The 27,291-nt window shown below is 34.9% G+C and overlaps 2 protein-coding genes across 2 annotated transcripts in view; both read left to right on the top strand.

The window, feature by feature from the left end:
• LOC145321794 (uncharacterized) overlaps nt 1-23,279 on the top strand; it is a 25,644-nt gene extending 2,365 nt beyond the window's left edge. The window contains exons 4-21 of the mRNA XM_080163414.1: nt 41-139; nt 890-954; nt 1,603-1,775; nt 2,421-2,521; nt 3,516-3,672; nt 4,169-4,359; nt 5,005-5,385; nt 5,764-5,890; nt 6,119-6,172; nt 6,893-7,010; nt 7,446-7,535; nt 16,833-16,987; nt 18,602-18,716; nt 19,504-19,578; nt 20,613-20,714; nt 21,057-21,176; nt 22,162-22,578; nt 23,084-23,279. Of these exons, the coding sequence (XP_080019540.1) occupies nt 41-139; nt 890-954; nt 1,603-1,775; nt 2,421-2,521; nt 3,516-3,672; nt 4,169-4,359; nt 5,005-5,385; nt 5,764-5,890; nt 6,119-6,172; nt 6,893-7,010; nt 7,446-7,535; nt 16,833-16,987; nt 18,602-18,716; nt 19,504-19,578; nt 20,613-20,714; nt 21,057-21,176; nt 22,162-22,578; nt 23,084-23,158 (2,615 nt within the window). The 3' untranslated portion in view covers nt 23,159-23,279. The remainder of the gene's footprint in view (nt 1-40; nt 140-889; nt 955-1,602; nt 1,776-2,420; nt 2,522-3,515; nt 3,673-4,168; nt 4,360-5,004; nt 5,386-5,763; nt 5,891-6,118; nt 6,173-6,892; nt 7,011-7,445; nt 7,536-16,832; nt 16,988-18,601; nt 18,717-19,503; nt 19,579-20,612; nt 20,715-21,056; nt 21,177-22,161; nt 22,579-23,083) is intronic.
• On the top strand, nt 23,236-27,291 carry bcn92 (LYR motif-containing protein bcn92). Its single transcript, XM_080163417.1, has 4 exons — nt 23,236-23,343; nt 23,761-23,805; nt 25,760-25,856; nt 26,927-27,291. Exons 1-4 carry the CDS (start codon nt 23,288-23,290, stop codon nt 26,975-26,977), a joined length of 249 nt encoding a protein of 82 aa, XP_080019543.1. The 5' UTR covers nt 23,236-23,287; the 3' UTR covers nt 26,978-27,291.

Raw genomic sequence — 27,291 nt, 5'->3', positions numbered from 1 at the left:
CAATAACAGTATCAATGTTAATGAATTCTAATTTATACAGAAACTTTTCATGTTTGGATTGATAAAGACACATCTGAAAAAAATAAGAATCATACTCAACCTTCTACTAACAAGGAAACAGCAGAAAAATTAGACCCAGGTTAAGTTTTGACTGTATTAGAAAAGCTACTCCAGAAGTCACTGTTGTCGGTCTGTCATTCAGCGTCTCAAATGCGTTTTATGTATTCCTCTTATTTTCTCGTCCCTGTCTAATATATTCTTTTTTTTTTCTCTACAAAAACTTGAAACATTTATTTCTAATATAAACAAGGATGACAACATCCATAAAAGCGAAGCACTGAAATGGTAGGACAAACGGACATTAACACTTGTATAGTATCTGAACTGAAAAATCGGAACATAAATGTATAAATGTCGAATCAAAATTGTAGGTAAATTTGTTGAAAAACTGCTTAAAAATAGGATAATGTTTATGGACATACTTACATTTTTGGACCTGATTATAGAGTTGCTTCGCTTATAATATTGTTCTTTGTTGTCCCAGGAATCAATATACCAAAAATCGGATCAAAAGGATAATTAAAACACTTGAAAATTTGTTGTTAAAAAAGTAGAAAAATCAACATGTTTAAAATGGACGTACGGACATTCTGGTAATGATTATAGAGTTGCTACGCTTTCTAAATCGTACCCAACTACTACAGGAATTATCATGCAAAGTTTGAAATCGATAGGACAATTCTAACATGCCTAAATTAACGAATAAAAGCTATCTATCTCGGACGGACGGACGGACCGACCCTAATTATAGAAAAGCTTCGCTTTTAAAAAGCTTATCCTAAACTCTTAAATAAAAGAAAAAAAATATTGGGAACTAATGTTATTTTAGTGTCGAATGTAGCCTTAGCAGGATGGTATGGAAGTATTGCTAACACAATTACAGGATATCTGGAGGTAAGATAAATCTATATACCAATACTAACTCACAACCAGGGGTTTAAAGGGATGAGACAATGGCTGATAAATTGATATGTATACATATATATATACAATAATGGTACACAAAACAACTCTTTTCTAGATTACTACATTATTATTAGTGTATTAGTGGATGAAACGTTTTGACACTCAACTTAATAATCAACCAATCGAAATTCAATTAAAGTCCCCAAAGTTGTTAAGGAACGTTAAGAAAATGTTATAATAAAGCTTTGGGGACTAGTGTAATAAACATCCCTCCCTGATCACAACTGATACCATGAAGAAAGGGATTAAAAAAAAATTACTCAAAGTTTTACTTAATAAAATGCCCCTGTAATTTATTGGGAAAAAACATTGATTATTTAGACAAAATGAATTGTTTTTCTTAAGTGCATTTTTACGCTGGACTTTCTATAACGAAGGAGATGAAACGATGCTTTAAAAGTAACTGTATTTTAACTGGCGGAAAAGTAACTAATAATTTAACTTTTTAAAAGATTTTTAATGCCTTTTGAAACTGATTTTCAGACGTTCTATAATTTTTGTCTGTAGAAGACAAGGACTGTGATCTTTTTTTCTATTTATAAGGCATACGCTTTCATAAAAACTAATCTTGTTCAGCTTGGCTTTATGGTGGATGCGCATCTGCAGGGTGAAGACGGCTGTGTAGTACCCGCCCATCAAGTTATACTGGCTCATATATCACCTTTGTTAGCTGACATGCTACTAGAGGCTAGGAGAGAGGATGAGAGTGTCATCATAATGTTACCAAGTGTTCCTACAAGTTATATTAGGTAACTGATTACTACTTTATCATATATTTGCTAATTATGCCTAGAATATTTTGCCGGCTTTGGTTGCTAACCAAACGATCTAGGGTTGGCAATCCGAATCCTGAATCCGTCCAATTTTTGATCAAATTTAGAATCCAGAATCCGAATCCGGAATCCGTTATTTCAATAGCGGATTCGGATTCTAAATTGTTAGGCTAAAATTAGAATCTTGAGTTTTTTTTCTCCGAATATTTCACAGTAGCTTTTCATGCTTATTTTAGGATAGGTTAGGTTGAGTAAGGGTAAGTAAGTAAGTAAATGGCCGCTGTAGGGTCTAGAAAAAAGAAGAAAAGCTACTGTGAAATCTGGAATCCAAAGATTAATCCGTTTTTTGACGGATTTTTGTAAGAATCCGAATCCGGTCAAAAAATTGGACGGATTGCCGAACTTAGAAGATATTTAACTTATATTTATTTGACATGTTGTAGGTTGTATCATCTTTCCACCTAAAATACAGGGAGTACCTAGCATTTGATAAGTTTTTTTAAAATAAAAATTTTTACTCTGGTTAATAATACCATCTTAGTGACGATGAAAAATCCGCTAAAATAAACAATAAAAATCTACGGGATGATAACTTCTTATAATTAACAATTTTCAATTTAGAGATTTCATCCATGCTGTGTATACTGGATATTTACCAACCAATATGAAAACAATAAACAATGTATTTATGGTGGCTAACCTTTTGAAAGTAAAATTACCAGGTCAGTATTTTTTAAAAGCGAAGCTTTTCTACAATTAGGGTCGGTCCGTACGTCCGTCCGTCCGTCCGTAACGGATAGCTTTTTCGTTAATTTAGGCATGTTAGAATTGTCCTATCGATTTCAAATTTTGCATGGTGATTCCTTTAGCAGTTAGGTACGATTTAGAAAGCGTAGCAACTTTATAATCATTACCAAAATGTCCGTACGTCCATTTTAAACAAGATGATTATTTTTACTTTTTTAACATCAAATTTTTATGTGATATAATTATCCGATTGATCTGATTTTTGGTATATTGATTCCTGGGACAACAAAGTATAATGTAATAAACGAAGCAACTCTATAATCAAGTCCTAAAAATGTAAGTATGTCCATAAACATTATCCTGTATCAAGCAGTTTTTAACAAATTTACTCACAATTTTGCTTTGACTCTTATACATTTATATTAGGATTATTCAGTTCTGAAACTATACAAGTGTTAACGTCCGTTTGTCCTACCGTTTCAGTGCTTCGCTTTTATGGATGTTGTCATCCTTGTTTACTTTTTAAAGCCTTAAAATCTGAAAATAAAGTAGCATAAAATCATCCTAGGAAATGTGAAGCATGCCTTAAAAAAGAAAACCCAATCGTATCAGTAGTTATTGAGATATTAAGCTTCAAACAAAAACTGTTACTATTTTATATAATACTAGCGGCGGCTGCACTCCTAGCATTTAGGAGCTATGTTTGTGAAGGGTTAAGGAAAGAAGAAAAATAGCCTAAAATCAAACTTAGATATTGATATTAAATAGCCTAAAACCATCCAGCGACCAACAAGAAGGTTCCATAAAATGGAGAACTCAATCTGTTCAGTAGGTACTTATCGAAATCTTAAGCTACAGACAAAAAAAACTTACTATTTTATATAATAGGATGATACCTACCTACTACCTTAATTTCAGAAATTTAAAAGCAAACTTTTAAATTAGGTAATAGATATTTTTTTGTTGCAGGATCTAAAGAAAAGAAAGGCCAAACATCTAACAGACAACCAACTAATGTTAAGATTAAGAATGTGAAAGAAAATGTTAAAGCTAGTCCAGAAGTTTCAACATACAAACTTGCTAATAATGATAATATCAATCTTTTTAGTCTAGACTCAAGCACGTAGTAAGTATTTTTTTACCTTTGACCATTCATTAACTTGAAAAAAAAATCCGTAGCATTAACAGGAGGAAGGAATTAAGTAAAATTGCCTAAAATCATCACAAGAAGTAAATTTAAAAATAGAATAGCCTAAAACTATCCTGGAACTTAAATGGAGAACTCAATCGGTTCAGTGAATAGCGAGATCCTAATATACAAATAAAAAGTTTTATTACTTTTTTTAGGAGGGGGGGTTCCTAACGGCGATTTCTCTTGGGAAGTTGGTGGTACCCTTCCCCAAATAGTTGTATACCTTCCCAGGATCTATGAGAATCTATATTGTAAAGGAGAACCATATAGGTTCAGCGGTTAGCAAACTTCTTCGGTACAAACAGGCAGAAACACACATAGACAATGACATCCTGTTACTTTTATAGAGGGTTAGAATATTATAAAAACTTAATAGTTTCATCATAAAGAAAAAACCTTCTGAATATTTAATAATGTTGCAACATTTTAGTGAAATATCCGAGGTATGTGTGGACGAACCACTGGACCAACATGATAACGTTGACTTTCATTTTGTTGATATTAATGACGACGCAGCTAGTGCTGATGAAACTGATTCAAGTCTAGTTCACACAATTCATTTAGATGATTCTCAACAGTTTCAGTCAAATCAATTGAATAACAAACCTGAAAACGTCAAAGGAAATTATCCTTCCATTTGATTATAAAAATTCAAAGTGTAGGAACTTTGTAACTAATGTATGTCCGTCCGTCCTTTTGAGCAAAGGTAGCAAATTTAATTTCATAGCTTACAATCTCTTTAAGTAGATTCTTACATGGAGAACAACCCTAACTAAATCAGGTATAATTGGTGTAACCTATAACTGAAGTAATATTTTAAAAATGTATCGTAATTTCAGCTGTTATGGGGGCTACCATAGTATTTACCTAGAATGTTCCCCCCTCCTCCCCCTCCCCCCCCCCCCAAAAAAAAAAAATATTTTCTTTGATTGTTACAGCTGTAACAGACCACATACTTCCCTATAGCTTGCAAAAGATTTACATATTTTTTTTACATGAAAAATTGGGTTTAAACATAACTTCTTTTACTTTGTACTCATACATAATATAATGTTAGTTTTTGATTAATTAACCCAGGAAATAAGGGGACATTGGGCTATTACACTAGTCCCCAAAGTTTTATAATTAAAATCTACAGAAGGGTTAATTTTGTGTATCATCATTGGAGATGTACATCAATTTATCGGCCATTTTCTTAACCCTTTAGATCCCTAAATTAACATTAATGCTAAAAAAATCCCAACTGAAAGGTTAATCTATGATCAGAAATTAGCCAAAATGCAAAAAGCAATGAAGATAAAGTGTCTGATAAAGAAAACACAGCATTAAAATATTTACGTCCAGTGGATGCAGTCAAGATTTTTAATATTAGTTCTGAGATAATACAACAACAACAGCAAAAACAGCAACAACAAATAAGTGAGATAATACAACAACAACAGCAAAAACAACAACAACAAATAAGAACAAACAAAAGAAAAAAGTTAACATCTAATAAAAGCAAAACATCTAAAAAAAGTAAAAAAAGCTCAAGTGATGGAAATGTGACCTACCAACCAGCAGATAAACTATGTCCATTATGTAACAAACCAAGAATAAATCATAAGAACAGAGAGATTAGTGAAAATCAGAAAGGTTGTCATAAAGGTAAATATATATATTTATCATTATAGCTAGTCTTACTCTGATGAAACATAAATAGAATACATTAAACTGTTTGTGAAGTAATAGTACATACAAAAAAAAATCAACTAATGAATGGTTGACAATATAAGAAGATCCTTTTGGTATTTTGGCTTAAGTCTGTGTTTAAAATGATCAAAAGTAGGACTAGAAAGCCTCTAGGTAATCTTTTAAGGCTGTTATTGCTAACTGGATTGTCTTAAAAGAGATTACTAAGTTGTTTGTGGTTTTCTTTAAAATGAGTTGAAACTTTTCTCGCGACAGGTGAAAAAAGACCAAAAAGTTTGAATTTACTGTTTTTTAATGCTATAATTTCTCTTATTTATTTTTTATATTTTTCAGGAAATTACTACAAGTGTTGCCAATGTTCTGCTAGCAAACTATCAGCAAAAAAGCTATTTCCCCATCTTGAAAATCATATTGCTAAAAAGTTTAAATGTTCTCAGTGCAATAAAGGATACAGCTACAAGTAAGTTGATTACTTAAACATTTACCTATATATTTTGGTTTAATACTGAAATATGCAGATACTTTTATTTCGTTGGGTGGTTATATTTTTTCTTAGTGTCGAAATTACCCCTGTAATTGACCAAACGGCAAAAGGTTTGTTTATTTCTGAAATTATGAAATGATTAGATATTTCATCATATCTTTTTTAAATGTATTTTCAAATTCATTTGTTATTTTTATATTTCAGGAATTTGTTAACAGAACACGAGTATAAGATACATGGCGATGGAAAAAATCAAAGGTAAAATATGTAGCTCCTTCATTATAGCTGTTTTGGATTGAAAATACTTACAACGAAATGATTAACGAGAGCAAGTGATTCTAAGCACCTTCCAACATTGCTCCATAGTATTTTTTAATGAATTTACTAGGTTTATCTTTAATAATATTTGCTTTATCGACTAAAAAGTTAGGTTTCACCATGGTTTTATATGACAAAAACTTTGAAAAGTAAAGCATTTTTTGGTGCAATATCATCAAATTTTTTGATGACTTCAAACTGTTTTTAAAAGGTTTGACACAAAAGTATATTATTTTGATTAAAAATGTATATTTTGAAAAAGGGTTGGTAACTTGTGATATTGTAAACAGTTTAATTAAAGTACTTTTTTAATTTACAGCATTTGATGCGTTTCTGCCGTGTTATTTTATTTTGTCCTTTGAACTCAATAAAGCTTTTGATGACATTGCATCAAAAAACGATTTATATATCAAAGTTTTTTTCATATAAAACCATGGTAAAACCCAACTTTTAGTTGATAAACCAAATATTAAATATAAACCTAGTATAATCACTAATAAAATACTATGGATCAATGCTGGACTGTGCTCAGAATCACTTGCTCTCGTTCGTGGATAGTTCCCTTTGAAACTAAAATATCCTATAAAAGCATGTCCAAAATTGAGAACTTATTGGTTCCTAAGATCTGAGCGGACATACAATAAACCTTACTACTTTTAGGTATCCATGTCCGTATGATGGGTGTGACTATGATGCAAGATACAAACAAACACTGCACACACATATTACTGATCATCATAAAGAAAAAGTCAAGGGAAAATTTCCAATCAAAATTAAAGTAATTATTTATCTTAAGTAGCGTTGCTGCTGTATAATTAGGGTTGACGCAATTTTACACCTTCCTACATCATGTCCATATATCTCGAAATTCTTGTTGTCTTAATGATCTTTAGTGGTCCAATATATTGCCTTACTATAATCTGTAAAATTCTCTCTAAAAAATGAAAATTTCATCAAAATTGATCCTAAGTGACATAGATTTATTATCTTAGATAGCCAATCAGACACAATAATTCGTCATCAAGGGAATTTTTTTAAAGACCAAGATTTTTGTCTTTATTAAATCGCATATGATACAATCCCATTATACGAGGAATCTCCTATATCTTTTTATTATATTACAAGACATAGATTAGTCATATTTTATATTTTCTCTTGAGAAATTGAGTACAAAAGTTAGTTTCAGAAATGAAATAATGATTTTAATATTAAGATAACCTGCCCGAAATGTAAGAAAATGTATAAGCGTCAGCATTATTTCTCTTACCACAAAAAGAACTGCACAGTATCTACGGATGGAAAGGTAATAGCATTGCTTCACAGCAGTTGGATGTGTGCTTGAGAAGGTTGATAGGGGCAAAGTCTTTATGTGGAGATAATATTAGTTATCCCATTTTCAGAATCCATGGTGTTTCGGAACGCAATGCCTAGCCGTTCTCGAAATCTTATCTCGAAGCCTCCCGAATGACCAACATAGTGAAGTTTACGAATGTGTATTTATTACCATGAAAACAGTAAGTCTAAAACAAAAATATAAGAATTAATTACATAAAATTAATTGTTATTATTTTTTAGCATCGAGGTTGCGTGATTTTAATTTAATAAAAAATATGAATTTTCTAAAAAACTTAAAATTGGCACGAATCATATTAAATCGCATCAGAAATTGATAATTTTAGAATAAAATAATCAATAATATAAAAGTAAATATTCGTATATCAAAACTTAGCAGTTAAATGGTCTATTTGCTGAAAAATTAATGATTTAAATTTCTTCATAAAATTGTACCATTCTACGCTTATTTTCAAGAATTAAAGATAAATTCTTACCACATATGATGTCAAACTAAGCAGGAAGGCTTATTTGAGATCTTCCACGTATCAGAGCGCATGTATATTCAAGCAATACATTATTTTCATTCACGTAGCTCCTCACATGGGAATTATCAAAGGAAAAGTGCGCGTCTCTTTTGTTTGTTTACAAGCCACGCGCGGAGATAGTTAGGAATGCCACGTAACACACTCATTCTCTGGGGAATTCTGGTGTAAGGAAAAAGGGATTAATGGGTTCGAACTTGCCGGGGAATACAAGAAATACATACCGACACACACCCGTCTATTCACTGGGAATCGAACACAATACCTCATCTTTGCAACATGCGTGCAGACAGTGTCCACGAAATTACAATCTTATAACGCATAAATTACAAGAGTTTAAAATGTCATGGCCATAAGGCCTAAAATTGGTTATGGAAACTTACGAATACCACAACAACTCAAACCGCCTCAGCTACCACATAAGGACAGGAATAAGGAATGGGAAAAGCATTCAACATTCATGAAATGCACATTTACCACTCACACATCTCATTATATCATGGCCTCATAATCTCAAATAAAATTAGAATTACAGACCATGTAATTGCGAATACATGAATTAATAATCATTAGTACCTAAACTTCAATTAGGTACCTACATAATAAAATAGGTAAATGATTTTTATACTAAAAATCGCATCGATAATTAAATAATCAACTCAAACTTTTCTTCATCAAAAGAAAGAAAGATTAAATAATAACATTTCTTCTACTAAATCTTTTTGCTAGAAAAGAAAAGTAAAATTGCATGAAAACTTCTCAATAATTAGAATTTTTCTCCGACAGAAAAATAATCGTGCTTACATCTAAACATTTTTCAGATAAGATAAGTAAGATCCTTAAATCTAAACATGTTTTAATAAAATAGATACTTAAATCTAAATAAAATATGACTGTAAAAAAATCATCAAACTTCGGAAAATTAAAATTTCATAATTTTAAATCTTCGTGAATCAAAATTGCGTAAAATTAAAATTGCAATTGAAATATGCAAATTAAATTTACTAAAATAAAACAAAAGCTCAATGTAAGAAAAGAACTTCTCTAAAATGCTGAATCTTCAATTTCTCTCTGTTTTAAGAAGAAAGCAACATATACATATTCATACAGTCATAATTAAAGGCAATTTGGGCCTCAGTTAGAATGAATCCCTCAAGATACAAACTAACAATGTCCATCAAATAATAATAAATCCCTTGTGCCAGCTATCCTGTTGGACGTTATGACTTTCCATCACATCTTTTGATACTGCATAATTTCTAACAGGATTTCTGGCGCAGGGCTGCATCAACTGAAACAAACATAATTAGTGATGTTTAATTCAAAATAAAAATAAAAAGAATCATGAAATAATTCAAAGAAACTTTTAAATTCATCAATCAAAGCAAATCAAATCAAAATTAAATATCTTATGCTTTAGTTTTGCCGTTTTGCGTCGGGCCTGGCCGAGGAAACAGAGCTTAGGTACGTCGTAAAGCGGTCTTATTAAGCTAAATTCTACGAAATTCAAAGAATCTACTTAATTCATCGCAAAAAAAATCTGCATTTTTTCTTTAGGTACATCAGTTCAAAGGTAAATAGTAATAATTTTAATATGCATGTAATATTAAATTATTGATGTGATTGTAATAAATCATAAAGAAATATTTAAATGATGTAAAAATCTCATTTTGTTAATTTCTTATCATATCAAATTTCAATCCAACAAGGATAAAAATGTTTAATCTGCATAGGTACCTAGGAAATTTTCCTCGAAAAAAATCCCAGGTCTCGGAAAGACTTAAATCATTGAAAGAACTTGCGAAAACGTATAAAAACTTAAGTTTGCATTTCAAATGAAAAAAATCTTGCATCGATTTGAAAGTTTAAACGAAATTGTATCAAAAATTGCGTTTTTTGTCTTTCGAAAAAAATCTGATAAATCTACCGAAAAAATAAAAAATCAAAGTTAAACAAGAACGATACTTATACTAAACTTTGGGTAGATTGATCTTCAGTAGTCGTCTTGCGGAAGTCTCGTTATCTGTGGCGGCGACGTCGTCTGATAATTTGTATTTGGCAACCACGGTCCTTCCACCTGGGCGCACTTCTTGAACTCGTCCCAATCTAAACTTCTTCATCAAACTTGTGCTGTCATCAACAAGCACCACATCTCCTGGCTCAAGCAGCACCTCGTTGCGGCGCCACTTGATGGACCTCAACAGCTCGGGCATGAGCTGCTCCTTGTACACCTGATGGAACTGCCTGGTCAACTCCTCCAAGTTCTCCAACCTCCTGGTAATCGGTTCCTTGCAACCGGTTTCAAACGTACAGATTGCATCATTTGTCCTGCCTCCAAGCAAATCAGCAGGTGAAATAATTCTCCAGGTATTGACATCTTCGCCAGCAGTGGCATAAGTCAACGGTTTAGAATTCAGCACTCTAGCTGTCTCAGCACACAACACCAGTAAATCATTGAAGGTTACGGTAGCTCCGGCCAACTTCTTGTTCAACACTCGCTTGACCAGTCCAACCTGTCTCTCCACAGTGCCAACGAATGAATGTGCAGCTGTGGGCACAAGATGCCACTCAAAATGCATCCTTGTATCCTTCAAAAGTTCATCTAGAATGCGTTTGGTACCTGCCATATTGGTACCACGATCAGTTGTAATTCTTCTTGGCATGTTGTAAAACGCCGGAAGTTTTCTCAAGCCGACCAGCACGGCTTCAGTTGAATAATCTGTCAAAACATCAATGAACACAGCCTGTGTAAATCTACAAGCTACTATCAACAACCAGACTTTGTACTTTGTCCTGGTTTTCCTGGTGCCAACGCCAGGTTTCACAACTTCTATGGGTCCCGCAAGATCCATATGGACCTCTTTGAAGGGTACTGACGGCTCCACACGGTCGGGCAGGATATTAGCCATTGCGGGACTCGAACGCTTGGCATACTCAATGGAACATGCAGCACAATTCTTGACCACTTTCATAGCCTCCATGCGGCCATGTGTGATCCAAGCATACCTTCGGCTTTGCGCCAAAGTCTTACAATGGCCTCCATGGCCCAGCTCATCGTGAGACTGTTGTAGAATCAGCTTTGCCAGCCTGTTGTGGCGGCTAAGCAAGACAACACCTGGGCTGTCCTTCATAACTTTCCTTGGGCCTCCAGCTGCGGCCTCAAGAGCTTCGTCACCTCTGGCGGCCATTTTAAGTATTGTAAATGTCCGAAGAGGAAAACATCCATCGTGACCCACTATGGGCCAACAAACCTGGACTTTGTGATGATACGGTTGAAGATAATCGAACTTCCCCTCGGCGTCCATGGTCATCTCCTTCTCTTGGTTGAAGGATGTCAAAAACAGGTCACAAACAGAATCCAAATAAGTGTTTGTGAAAGTATAGTTCTCATAATACCTAGAACTATCATTGTTGCTACCACCATCCTCATTTGTTGCAACACCACGTTTCTTGACAAGTAACAATTTGAAAAGGTTAGCAGCCTTAAGAACTGCAGCTACAGTCCTTCTTGCCTGCCTGTAGGTCCTCCTTGCCAGCAACCTCCAGAAATCATTGTCCACCATTTGTGTGAACATTACCTTGAGCTTCGCCATCTTTGGATTAAGCTCACTCTCAGGAATAGATGCGTTAACCTCACCCGCCGTTTTAACGGGCCACTGGTCCTGTTCCAGGCGCAACCAGCTTGGACCTTCCTGATAAGTAGATCCAGGTTGTACATCCTCAATTGTACACAAACCTCGCGTAGCTAAATCCGCAATGTTGTGTTGGGTAGGTACCCATCTCCAATCTTCAGGGCTCGTCAACTGTTGTATTTCAGAAACACGATGACTGTTGAAGACATTTAGCATAACACTGTCACTAGATAATTGTGCTAGGGCGCAGCTGCTATCACTAAAAAATACTTTGCCAGAGATGTCAAATGGTAGGGCTCTGACAACTGTATTCACAAGCCTTGCCAAGATTAGACACGATAACATTTCTAACCTCGGTATAGACTCCATCTTAACTGGTGCGACACGTGACTTGGCGCAACACAAAACTACATCAACTCCTCCAGCAATTGGCCACCTCAGATAGATAATGGCTGCATAAGCTGAGCTTGATGCATCACAGAAACCAATTACCATTGGAAGCCCCAATGGCTTATCAGGAACCATCGAACGTCTGAACGACACATTTCCAAGTGCCGCCCTGTCCTGGAGGCTGCTCACAAACTCAGACCTCAACTCTCCAGGTATGGAATCATCCCAGTCACATCCATGTATGCAAACTGAGCGTAGACATAGCTTGGATTTAAGCAACAATGGTGAAGCTAAACCCAACGGGTCGTACAATTGCTGTACGATTCTCCAAACTTCTCGTTTAGTTATCGTTTCAGGTAGACTTCTCCAGAGATCCTCCAAGTCCAGGTCCTCCAGCAACTTTCTACCTTTAATCTTCGCGCCGTGGTTGGCTCTGACAGGCTAAAACAATACATCCTGTTTTGGGTCCCAAACAATGCCCAAAACTTTTGCTCTGTCAACATCATCTCCAGAATAAATAACAGATTTAAATCTGAAATTTCCAGGTTCAATCATCTGCTCCAGCTCTCGGACCAGCTGGACAGCTTCAGGTTTACTGTTATGACCGCTTAAGTGGTCATCCACGTAAGTACAAGTCTCCAATTTCACAGAAGGAGGATCTTGATACAACACAAATTCAGATCTGAGCGGCTGCTGAACATCTCTCCACACATCTTGATTGGCTATAACATCAGAACCTTTAATCTTCTCAGATCCATAAACATCATGAACATCCTGCAGGGATCTTCCACCAAAGATACGACCAGTGAGTCTGAGGGCGGTCACGGCCATATCGCCTGCGAGGGCTTCACCAAAATTAACAGTTTTGGTGAGGTAAACCTCCGGCTCTCCATCAACTGTATCAGCAAAAAATACGTGTTTCAGCTGAGAATCTTCATAGGTAGCTAACAAACTGTTATAAAACTTCTGGATATCACCCACAAGCGCACACTTGTAGCTTCTGAACCGAATAAGATTATGCATCAGGGAATATAATGGAACTGGCCCGTCCATCATAATACTGTTGAGACTCATCCCCTTGCAACAGAGACTGCTGTTGGCGCATATCCTCAACAGCGTGGAAATACTTTCTTTATATGCACACACCAGGCTCGAATAATAAACAGGCCCAGTATAAGACAGATCTTCTGGCGACGCTCTAACATACACGCCACGAGAAACAGCTTCATTAAACACTTGGCAGAAAGTATCATATTCGCCTTTTTTGACCATTCTTTGCCGGTCACGCAGGCAAATCTTGTACGCCTGCTCTGAATTATCAAACAACACACTTGGCGGCGTCTTATAAGGATATGAAGCCGTCCAGATACGGCTCTCAAGATCCAGCGTCAAACCTTCTTCAATCAGCTGCCGCTTGCGCACGTCCAAGGCGGACTGCCCGGCGGCAATGGCAGCGCAATGGCGGCAATTCTTACAGCCGCTGCACATTGATGGCGGCTGTATTCCCAGACTCTCCGTGGAAAGGAACTCCATCTTGCTGACCTCTAGCTTAGTAGCTTTACAAGCGACAGGATTAGCAACAGTCCTGCCGTCTGCAGACACAACTAGATAACCTGTACCAAATAAACTTCTGTACAGTCTAGAATCACCAACCATTTTATCTGCACACGGGAACATAGCTGGTGTCAGGTGCCCAATAAGAACATCTATCTTACCATCAACCATAGAGAAATTATCAGGCTTCATATCGAAAATCTCGGCGGCGGCTGCAGGATCAATAGAACGTAACCCTTCGTCAGTACCAATGCTGGGCACTACCGCCGCCTCCAGAATATGGCAATTCCGGTTGCGGTCAACCAAGCAGATTTTAACCGTAGGACATGCTTGGCTCTTTCCATCCGCCAAAGAAATAGTAGCTGTGCGACCAGTTGATGGCAACTCTAACTTCTTGGCGATACTTCTAGAAATTAGTGTGAGATTTGCTCCACTATCCCACATCGCGTTGACGGTGACTTGGCGTTTGTCAGCCGCCACGGCTGGGAGCTGCTGCAACATCAGCATATAATTGTTCTTGCTGAACAACTGTGATTCATAAACTGCCGCAACTTGTCCACCAGCAACAGATTCATGTAATAATGAATTATGAGGCTGATTGCAGCTGTCTATGGTACAGCTGCCAAGTCTATCGGCCTTAGGACAATCAGCAACCCTGTGTCCCTTTTGAAGGCAAAGCAAACAGGCGCCGATCTTCTTGATAAAGTTTTTACGTTCAGGAACAGACAGATCCCTAAACTTGGAACACTTAAACAACAAGTGTTCAGAACTGCAACCTTCCGACGGGCAAGGCTGTTTCTTCTTGGTCTTTGCTGGAGACCCAGGTTTACCTACGGCTGTAGCTGCTGCCGCAGGATTACCCTTCTTCTTAGAGGGGGTGTCCATATCAGTCGAGCACCGCATTAAAATAGCGCCCCTCTGCTCTTCGATAATCTGCATCAACTTTGGCACATTTGGGACGTCCATTGAGCCCAATGCCAAATTAAGCTTGTCTTGAAAGTCTCGAGGTAACTTCTTGGATAACATCTCCAGAAGGATCACGGTCAACCACTGGCTGGTGGTAACCTCATCATCTTCATCATCTTTAGTCAGCTGCTCCAGCTGGCTAACTGCACCACCGAACTCTGCTAACACAGTCACAATCTGGTTGGAGTCCGACGGCTTAGACTTTTTCTCCCATTGGTTGAAAAGGCAAAGCATTTGACGTGTCTTAGACTTGAAACGCGAGTCAAGGTAAGCCCACTGAGATTCATGCGATTGAATCTGAGTTAATTGGAGTCTCAGCTCTTTATTTTTACAGACCTTCTCACTGCTCAACAATAACTGCAAATACGACGGGTCCTGTCCTACAGTAAGCTTTTTAAAATTGTCCTTAAAACTTACGTAAGATGCTTCCTGGCCGTCGAATGAGGGGAGAAGCCGCTCGTCAACACGATTCATATATCCTGGCGTGAACATAGAACCGGTGGCGAATTGTGGTGTGCCAAACGGTGACACAAATGGCGATGCTGCTGGGGCACCCGCCGTCGTCGTGGGTGGCTTCACAGGTTCAAGCTTAACCTCAGCCAATTGTTTCATCAATGCAGACAAAGTGTTTATAATTGGATCGGGCAAGGGAAAATATGACCCTTTAATAACTTTCACGATCTTCAAGCATCGATCATATAGTTCAGCCTGATGGTTAGGCAAATTATCACCAACTAAATCAACAACACTTTGAATGTCACTAAGCTCTTCTATAGCATCAAGAGCATCCTTCAAGGCACTATAGTCTTTTTGCACAGTAACTATATCAGAATAAATGTCACTAAACTCATCAAGCTCTTGGATTCTCAAACCAAGCTTGCTAAAACCGTTCATGATGCTGTCGAACGTTTCGAACTTGTCGTGAACAAGGATTGACTCCTTAGTGAGATGTCTAACATCAAGTTCTGAAGTATCACTGACCAACTTCATCACTCTACTTAGCTCACTGGTTAGGGCATCAACGGCTGGGCGCAGCCGCTTACTCAATTGATCACCTTTATTCTTTTTAGGACCCATGATTGTCACTAAAGTTAACTGTACTGATTATGACTATAATAATGTGTGGTAAGGTATCACAACCAACACATTCACAAAACTTCACAGATTCTTCTTAGCTGCATCTGTTCTGTCTTGTTTTCATTGTTTCGGAACGCAATGCCTAGCCGTTCTCGAAATCTTATCTCGAAGCCTCCCGAATGACCAACATAGTGAAGTTTACGAATGTGTATTTATTACCATGAAAACAGTAAGTCTAAAACAAAAATATAAGAATTAATTACATAAAATTAATTGTTATTATTTTTTAGCATCGAGGTTGCGTGATTTTAATTTAATAAAAAATATGAATTTTCTAAAAAACTTAAAATTGGCACGAATCATATTAAATCGCATCAGAAATTGATAATTTTAGAATAAAATAATCAATAATATAAAAGTAAATATTCGTATATCAAAACTTAGCAGTTAAATGGTCTATTTGCTGAAAAATTAATGATTTAAATTTCTTCATAAAATTGTACCATTCTACGCTTATTTTCAAGAATTAAAGATAAATTCTTACCACATATGATGTCAAACTAAGCAGGAAGGCTTATTTGAGATCTTCCACGTATCAGAGCGCATGTATATTCAAGCAATACATTATTTTCATTCACGTAGCTCCTCACATGGGAATTATCAAAGGAAAAGTGCGCGTCTCTTTTGTTTGTTTACAAGCCACGCGCGGAGATAGTTAGGAATGCCACGTAACACACTCATTCTCTGGGGAATTCTGGTGTAAGGAAAAAGGGATTAATGGGTTCGAACTTGCCGGGGAATACAAGAAATACATACCGACACACATGGTAAGTTTAGTCCACAAAGGAAGAATCTTAGTTTAATTTTTGAACCACCTATCAAAAGAAAAGGAATTACTATTACCAGCTCAAAATATTTTGATTGGTCTATACTAACGTCTTTGTAGGTATAAAATCTTTTCATCAATAATTTTGATTAACAGTAGTGAAGTGATAATTTTGTTCATCGTATTTGGGGATGTACATACAACATACATCTTACATCATTTTATCGTCCATTATCTAATCCTTATAAAGATTCCAAACTTTTAATATTTTACTTTAGTATGAGTGTAGTGTTTGTTATAAGAAGCACAACTCCAAGCTTGCTATGAACAAGCACATGCATACCAAACACGCGGAGCCGGGAACTCAAACCAACCACAACTGTAATATCTGTTCTAAAACTTATTCATCCCAGTATACACTCTACAATCATAGGTAATCTATAGAAACGTAATTTTTATAAATTTTTTTAAAAGCGAAGCTTTTCTATAATTAGGGTCGGTCCGTCCGTCCGAGATAGATAGCTTTTATTCGTTAATTTAGGCATGTTAGAATTGTCCTATCGATTTCAAACTTTGCATGATGATTCCTGTAGTAGTTAGGTACGATTTAGAAAGCGTAGCAACTCTATAATCAATACCAGAATGTCCGTACGTCCATTTTAAACATGTTGATTTTTCTACTTTTTAAACAACAAATTTTTATGTGAACTATTTATCCGTTTGATCTGATTTTTAAAAGCGAAGCTTTTCTATAATTAGGGTCGGTCCGTCCGTCCGTACGTCCGTCCGTCCGTCCGAGATAGATAGCTTTCATTCGTTAATTTAGGCATGTTAGAATTGTCCTATCGATTTCAAACTTTGCATGATGATTCCTGTAGTAGTTGGGTACGATTTAGAAAGCGTAGCAACTCTATAATCATTACCAGAATGTCCGTACGTCCATTTTAAACATGTTGATTTTTCTAATTTTTTAACAACAAATTTTCAAGTGTTCTAATTATCCGTTTGATCTGATTTTTGGTATATTGATTCCTGGGACAACAAAGAACAATATTATAAGCGAAGCAACTCTATAATCAAGTCCAAAAATGTAAGTATGTCCATAAACATTATCCTGCTTCAAGCAGTTTTTCAACAAATTTACTTACAATTTTGCATCGGCTCTTATACTTTTAAATTCTGATTATTCAGTTCAGATACTATACAAGTGTTAATGTCCGTTTGTCCTACCGTTTCAGTGCTTCGCTTTTATGGATGTTGTCATCCTTGTTGGTATATTAATTCCTGAGACAACAAAGAACAATATTATAAGCGAAGCAACTCTATAATCAAATCCTAAAAATGTAAGTATGTCCTTAAACATTATCCTATATCAAGCAGTTTTTCAACAAATTTACTTACAACTTTGCTTTGACTCTTATACTTTTATATTCTGATTATTCAGTTCAGACACTATACAAGCGTTAATGTCCGTTTGTCCTACCGTTTCAGAGCTTCGCTTTTATGGATGTTGTCATCCTTGTTTTAGGAGAAAATTTAATATACTTTTAGTAAAAAGAAAATTCGAAAGCCGCCCACTCCCTTAGACGTGTCTTTAAATAAAAATGCCATGTTTGAAAGTTTATGTCAATTTTTGAAGCGCAGTTGCTCTAGTTTTTTTATGGAAGGTACAGCCGTTTTCCGTACATGGAAGTACATTGTGTCATTGTAATCTTCTTTTACTGTCGGTCGGTACTTTCAATGGATATATTGCACATTTAAACATTTTATGCTTGAATATTAATATTATCAGATTTAGACGTTTTATGCTAAATATTTTATTTAGAATTTTGGTATTTATTTTCCAGTATGGGTTGTATCGGAGCTTATTATATCCATTTTTATATGAATTTAAAAATGTACAATCATAATATTAAAAGCAGTTTTGTTAGCCTGTGACTTCGACATCTCGGGGCTAACAAAACCGGTTTTTATCTTATAATTGTACATTTTATATCCACGGAAAGCTGTTTATTATTCGATGCGATAAATAACTATTTTTCTTCAGGTTACTGTACCATGGAGTAAACTCTAAGGGAGAGAAAGTTCCTCGTAAATTATTTGCATGTCATCAATGCGGGAAGGTTCTTACTACAAGTGTTAAACTCAAAACACACATAGAGGTAAATGTTTAAAATAACTAGGGTTGGCAATCCGAATCCAGAATCCGGAATCCAAACAATTTTTGGCCAATTTTGGAATTCGAATCCAAATCTCGAATCCGTTTTATATAGCGGATTCGGATTCTTAATTGTTAGGCTAAAATTAGCGTCTTGAGTTTTTCCTTTCAACCACCCCTCTTTAAAGGCAAAGATTACCACCCATTATCTCTCCCCACCCACACCACCAAGTGGAGAGATCAGAAAATATAAAAAAAACGCAGCTTTAGATTCTTCCCAGTACCCGGTATAAATTAATCCCTTGATTTTAGTTTTTAAAAAGCCTTTTAAAATATTGCTATAATAAATCCGGAATCCAGAATCCGTCAAAAAAATAAGAATCCGGAATCCGTGGAGAATCCGGGACCCGGTCCAAAAATTAGACGGATTGCCAAACCTAAAAAATAATATTAAACATACAAAACATGAAGCAATTACAACTTCAACTTAAGGGGGTCATATTTCCTTAAAGTTGTGTGTTACCGTTTAGTCAAGCTGGTATTATTTATGACCAAATGTACATAAATGAAATGGTCAAAATTAAGAACATTTATGCCCAAATGTATAATGTACATATATATATGAAAAGGTCATAGATAAGAACAGTTTGACTTAATGAGCGCATTTGACTAAACAGTAACACAGAACTTCACGGAAAATACTCGAAAAAATGACTCCCTATGTAAAAATTTTACTGTTCAATTTTACAATACCTACATATTTAATTATAAAATATTTTTATTAATTTTAGGTTATTCACATGGGCATAAAACATTTTACCTGCAAGTATTGTTCGAAACAGTTTACATCAAAATCAAATTTATCTGTAAGTATTCAAAAGCTATTTTAAAAGCGAAGCTTTTATATAATTAGGGTCGGTCCGTCCGTCCGTACGTCCGTTCGAGATAGATAGCTTTTATTCGTTAATTTAGGCATGTTAGAATTGTCCTATCGATTTCAAACTTTGCATGGTGATTCCTGTAGTAGTTAGGTACGATTTAGAAAGTGTAGCAACTTTATAATCATTACCAGAAAGTCCGTACGTCCATTTTAAACATGTTGATTTTTCTACTTTTTTAACAACAAATTTTTATGTGATCTAATTATCCGTTTGATCTGATTTTTGGTATATTGATTCCTGGGACAACAAAGAACAATTTTATAAGCGAAGCAACTCTAAAATCAAGTCCTAAGATGTAAGGATGTTCATAAACATTATCCTGTATCAAGCAGTTTTGCAAAAAATTTACTTACACTTTTACTTCGACTCTTATACTTTTATATTATGATTATTCAGTTCTGACACTATACAAGTGTTAATGTCCGTTTGTCCTACCGTTTCAGTGCTTCGCATTTATGGATGTTGTCATCCTTGTTATTTGTTATTCCTTCGGATTGTTAGGTATAATAGGGTTGAATTTTAGATTGTATTGGTCCCTAATGTTTTATGATCTCTGTCACATTCAGTTGCTATAAAAATATATATAAAATCTTTCAACCAATTTTCCAACATTTTAATCTACAGAAGGGGTAATATTGTTTGTCATCAGTGAGGATGTGTTCTATTTATCCATTATTGTCTTATCCTGTAAGATATACTGTATGGCTTTGATACCGATTAATATCCGCTGGATAAGAGCCGGTTCTAAGCCATACTGAAAAATTTATGTATTACATCGTAATACAGACAATTTTCCACAAATATTTAAATAAAAATCTAGAAATAATACCAATTTTTAGCTTGGTTCTTCGGCCCCTCGGGGTTAACAAAACTGTTTTAAATCTTAGGATAATTTTTCATTTCAATTCCCGCGGAAATCTGTCTATAATACGATGCGATAAATAACTATGATATTGCAGGTACACGAGGGTGCACAGCACACTGGTATATTACCATATTCATGTGAAGACTGTGATAAATCATTTGGAAGAAAGTCTCAACTAAGACTGCACAGGGAACAGGTAATATTTATATTCACTATTGTCATTTATTTCTAAGTAGAGCATTGGCCATGCATGCACAATATAATGAATGGATTTTCAATGGTCTTTGGAAGCGGCATGTTAGGGGGCATAAGAGATGAGATTTTAGTTTAAGTTTATATAGGGGTTCTCTACTCCAGGTTATTTTGGTCTACCTTTGTTTATTTTTCTATTGGTTCCTAACGTTAATTCTTTTTCTTGGTTGTTATTTGAAGTATTTAGATGTTTCTGTTTTACTGATAACTAGGTAGTTAATTAAGTGTTAATTATATTATCGATATTTTCGTGTTGAATGTCTCAAATTAAAATTTATCTCTCTAGGTTCATGGTATACCCATGGAGTCTGATAGATTATTTTCGCCTGGCTTTGTTCCTCCACAATCCCTAGCATTAGTATCTCATACTACAGATGATAATCAAACACTTATCAGTAATCAACAGGTAAGACAGTATTTCATTTAAAATCCTTATAATCAGTGTTTCGGAGCTGGAGCCGGGAGCGGCAACATTTTTGGTGGAGCCGGATCCGGAGCCGTATTTTTCGTTAAAAACGGCTCCGACTCCGGATTAGCTAAAAATGATTTTTTAAAGTAATATTATAATAAGGCAACGGTCTATTTCCATATAATAAACTAACAAAACTATTGTTACTTAACAAATAGACACACATCCTTCTACTTTTATATAGCTTTAATCAAATAAAAGCAAAATATTTTATATTATTTATTTTATTTTATCAAATTCAATAATGAAAAAAATTTATATATTAATTTTAAGGTAGGAGCCGGAGCCGGAGCTGCATCAAAATTATACGGCTCCGACACCCTGCTTATAATAAAGAAACAGGATGTCTGTATGTTTGTATCGAAGGATCTCGCTAACCGCTAAACCGCTATGGTTCTCGATTATAGGGTAGCTTCTCATAGTTCCTGGGTAGGTTTATAACTAATATGTGGAAGGCTACCACCACCCTCCAAGAAAAATCGCAAAAAAAAATATTCTCAAAAGTCTCGCTTACTTCACTTCCATTCCTACAAGGGTGTCAATATTTTTCTTTTTAAAACTACATAAAAAAGTGGTTTTGGCAACTTTATTTTTAGATTCCAATATTGATAGGGGTTTCGACTATTTCCTGTCAATTTCTTTCCCTTCGAATACTAGGGGGGCATCCACAAATTTAACTTTAGAAGTAATATTGAATTAGAAGATTTTTTCAACATATGATTAAATGATTTAGAATTTAAATTATTTTTGTATACCTGCCTAAAATTTTTTTAGAAAATTCAAAACAAGTAAAGATATAAGGTTATGGGCGATAAATTGTTGTACATCATTTAGTGGTTGAAAAGTTTGGACACTAAAGTTAATGAACCAACCAATCAAAATTTTTGTAAAACCAGACTAAATTATAAATCATTTTTTCTAGATTATTATAAACACGGAGCATCATGCATTTGAGATGATAAGTGACGCCTCTGTTGTCGCAGAAAATCTCGCAAGTCAGGTCATCGAGGACGCCAGGTTCAACACTGGCAGCCAGACCCACATAGACGATGAAGTTCCCGAGCTGAAAGCAGCCGCCGACAAAGAAAAGCTGTTGCTCCTGCGCCAGGGCGCTAACAACCAAGATGGCGCCGTGGGTCACGTGATTATGACAGGGATCGATAGTACCAGTGCGCCTGCGCAGGGGATACACGATGATGAGCATGATGGTATTCATGAACTAGAAGCAAGTGCGGAGCAAGGAATTCATGATGACCACCATGGTATTGTTGATGATGATGTGCTGAATGATGGTCATTATTATGTTGTTGATGATCTAAATACTGTAGAGGCTGTACAGGTAATTCGTATTATATTATTATTCCTTTTAAAAGGTATGGTTTTACCCTATCCCACCATATAAAAAAAAAACTATTCGACCAGTGTATAGTCCCTAGGACCTAATAACTTTTATCTAAAGAAATTTTGTCATTTTTTCGCAATTTTTGGAGGTATATCAAAAAAATGTTAGCATTAAAGGATACATTGTCATTTCTGGTGTATTAATAATTTGTTTGATTAATTATTTTTTTTTTTGATAAAAATCTATAGTATAGATGTTTATACAGATAACTACCTGCTCCTCTTTCCAAGGACCTTTTTCGCCTACTAGCAAATTGTTTTCTGTTACTTGGCTGTATTAATGTTCCCGACACTATTGGTTGATTTTCAAATACCCAATCGAGTGTCGGCATAAGGTCCTTGGGATGGGGACATACAGTTATTTAACCCCTTTCCCCTCTAGTGTTATACTCTAATGTTTTGATGATATTTTATCTTAATTTTTTAAAAATATTTTGTTTTAGGTTGGCGATGTTATAATTCCCGTTGAGCTTGTCTCAAATGACCAGGTTGATATCAGAATACCTGACAAAAGATAATACAAATTAGATGTCTGATTTAAAATTGATTATTAAAATATGTATTTTGATTACTAAATGTGATATATTTATTGAAAGTTACTTGAAATAACGGGTATAATTGTTGTAAACTATTACAGAATTGTCAAAATGTCTAAAAGTTCAGCACTTAGCTTGTATAAAGCCATGCTCAAGGAAGCAAACAGGTTATTTTAATTCAACTTGTCAAAATTCATCGTTTTTTTTTCTCTGCTTAGATCATTTTATACAGGGAGGGAGCCTATTGGTCCGTTTATTATACTAGTATCCAAAGTTTTAGAATAAGTTTTATTTTGGTTAGCTGAACAACTTTGGGGCCTTTTATTGAATTTTGATTAGTTTGTTATTTAAGTTGAGCGTCAAAACATTTCAACCACTTGGCACTAATTGGAATCTATAGAAGTTGTAATTTTGTGTATAATCATTGGGAATATTTGTACATAAATTTATCGGCCATTGTTTTATCCTTTCAGATACCCGATTTTTATAACACAGCTATTTTAAATTAGTAGTTAGTGAAGTTTTACTAGAAATAGATCTAATAAACTAAAAAATATAATATTGAAACAATAGTATAATTTTAGGTTTACTGACCTAAACTTCAGAAGTTACTTTGTAAGAAGAATTAGGTAAGTAGAAAAACATTACCTAGGTACCTACTGAATGTCAATATTTGGTGAAAGGAATTCTGCAAAATAAAAAAAAAATCCAACAAGTTACAGTTTATAACAAAATGGACATTGGGTAGGGTAAAGCGGGGCGAACTCGGTCTTTTTTTTCGGTTTTTTGAACCTGCAAATCGTAAAAATTATTTTTTTTAAATGGGACCAAGACCAGAGCTTGATCTTTAAATCATTTTAGTGGCGATTCAGATCGGGGCGCGCCAAAATTTCAGCCAATCACAGCGCTGCATTTTGAAAATGCAGCGCTGTGATTGGCTGAAAGTTTGGCGCGCCCCGATCCAAATCACCCCTAAAATGATTTAAAGATCAAGCTCAGTAGAAAGATCTCGGAAAAGTCGATCAGGTCCTAAAGGGACGTAAACCTAGGACATTGGGAAGTTTGTCAAAATTGATCTCTAAAACGGCACCGACTTCGCCCCGCCTTGAGGCGAAGTCGGTAGGGCATTTTCAAGCTTCAAAAAATCGATGACGTATTGATTTTATTACAGCATGCCCAAAAGGTAAAAGTTGCTAAATGTAATAAAGAGTATGCACAAAAAATTTTATTAAGATAGGTCAATTTTTTCTACCAAAAAAAATAATTTTTCCGAAGTACGCGAAATTTGACTTTTTTTTTCGAAAATTTTTTTGATAAAAAACATAAAAATACTACTAGAAAAAAAATAACTTTTTATGACTTTAAAGGCCTGATCCTTAAAATTCAGGCAATTTTGAATAGATTTGGCCAAAAAAAAATTAGTTCTATTAGCAAAATTTTCTAAAAAAATCAAGTTGAAAAAAAGAGAAAAGTTTGGCAAAATCTGTGGTCGATTTTCCAGCTTCAAAAAACCTATGACATAGTGATTTAATTACAGCATGCCCTAAAGGTTAAAGTTGCTAAATGTAATAAAGAGCATTCACAAAAAAAATTATGAAGATCGGACAATTTTTTCTACAAGTACGAGAAATTTGACTTTTTTTCTCGAAAATTTCACTTTTATTTAAGAAAAAACTATACAAGCTTTTTTAAAGTTTTAAACGGAAATGGATAGCCTATTAGATTCTTAATAAGTCCCCTGAAGACGTCTAAGCTCTAGCTCTTACCAGTTTTTGTCCAACTTACCGTTTTTCCGACCGAAGCAAAAAAATCGAAAAAAAAATTTTTTGTCGTCCGACTTTAAGACCCAATAAGTACCCTAAAAATTCATCTCACAAATATCTCATATACTTTTTTGTAGGCAATTTAATAAGGAACAAATTTGATTTTATGTTTTTTTATGTCAGTCGATTAGAACATGGAGAAAAATGTCATTTAATGAAGGTGGTCAAAAAAATACCGACTTCACCTCAAAACCGAGATCGCCCCGCTTTACCCTAATATATGCAGTGATAAGACAATTGCCAATAAATGGATGAATATCCCAAATACACAAATTTAGGCCTTTTGTAGATTACAATTAGTGGTTGAAACTTGTGGATGAACACTCAACTTTATAAACCAACAAATCAAAATATAGTAAAAGTCTCCAAAGAGACCCTGAGTTATTTAATTCATTGGTAGATTGTAACAAATTATCAAATTTCAACATTTTCTTGTTTCTCTTTTTCTTTTTATTGCCAAAATTTGCAAATAATTTTACCAGTGCCTCCCAAACTGAAAGGCTAGCTTTGAATGTATACTTATTTTATTAGTAGCGCAGCTACTCTATAATTATGGGATGTTTATTTGTCCAAATTCCTACTTTGAAAGTCTAAATGTAAAAAACTGTAGCTCACAAGGTTTTGTATAGTTAGTATTTTTATTTTCATTTTGTTATTTCCAGGTACTAATTTCTTAATTTTACATCCAAGCTATTGGCTAAACGCAATGCTGCTCTACTATTGGACATAGTTGTCCTTGTTTCATTTACTTCTAATTAAGACAAGAGTTTCAAGATGGTAAAACTGAGCTGGATGCTGCAGTTGTTGAGGCTAAACTGGCAAATGCAAGAATTTCTCTTGATATGCTTAGACGTCAGGTTTGCTCAATATTATTCATCAAAATAGGGTTTAGGGTTTTGGAAAATAAATATAAGTAAATATATGTACATTGTTGATTGATTGATTAGCCATAGTCTCTTAGGGTTTGGACCTAAGTAGTCATGGAGTAGGCTGAGACACTTTTGTATAGCCACTAGGGCTATCAAGCTCCACGTTCAAGCACATTATGACTTGACCCGCTATCTCGTGAGAGCTACTCATTATTACCTCACCCTCGCCGAGTATGGCAGGTGTCCCAAATTAAGTCACCGTAATGAATGACGCTCTCCGCAGAGGAGCTTGGGATAAGGGTAGTACTGATATTATGTACGTGACTATTGAGTATCCAAACTTACTCAATTATCCCCTTCTTACACAACCAGGGGAAGTTGCGTGAATGTATTTAACTGAGAAATTCGAGTTGCCACATGGGGACTAGAACTCGAACTCTCATCACCGCAACTCAGTGCGTTACCACTGAGCTACGACGCCCCTTAATTAACATTGTACATGTAGGTTATAAATCACAGTTTTATTTATGAAACAAAAGGGCTATTTAATCTACCTAATTTTCAGAAATTTTTCACTTTCATAATTTATTGATTTCTTAGATCCTCTCTCTATTTTTAACAATCACAGCTTACTGTTGTTCACTAGCAGTTGAGAAACAATACATTTCATTTCAATACTGATTACTTTGGACTGGAGGAAAGTTTGGGTCAAATTTATATGCTTTTGATCTGATGAAACTCCGTGACCGTAAATCTTCAAATATTTAATACCAGCTAATTTGTTATTTTGTTTAGCTTATATAAAGTTCTTTCATGGTTACTCATAATTACCTCGCCTTAGCCTTAGTAAGGCAGGTGTCCTACTTTATGGAATAAAATCTAATATTATGTATCATGCGGAATTCGAATCATCACATCCTGACATCTCAGTGATGCCGCCTCGGATGTACTCGAACCATCTAACCTCATGACTTTAATTTAGGGCACTTTCCCCCCTTTAACATAGAAAATTAAATGGTAAGTAAAAAATGATAAAAAATGCAATATTGTAATTTCAGGCGAGTATTAGCGAGCTTTACCAACAGAATATCAATCTACCAATCAAATAATTTCAAATCTTTGTTGGTCTAGAAAAAGTTCTATATTAATATGTGTACTCTGTGATTCATGCTGTTTATATTTTGTATTTGAAAACATTTTATTGTATACTTCAAATACACCTCACAATCCAGTTTTTATTTATATTAAATATCAAAGATAAAAGTTATTTGGCATTAATTTTTTTACCTTCTTACTCTTAGCCTTAATTTTATTTTTAGATATTATAAAAATGAAATATTGTATTATCTGCAAAATGATTTTTTTTATGCAGAATATTTTTTAGTTGAGATTAGTACCTAAGAAACTGTTATATATTTACAGA

Source organism: Acartia tonsa, chromosome 6 (assembly GCF_053477335.1).
Source record: "Acartia tonsa isolate MP-2025a chromosome 6, ASM5347733v1, whole genome shotgun sequence".
Taxonomy (NCBI): Eukaryota; Metazoa; Arthropoda; class Copepoda; order Calanoida; family Acartiidae; genus Acartia; species Acartia tonsa.
This window is presented reverse-complemented; position numbering and strand designations above follow the sequence as displayed.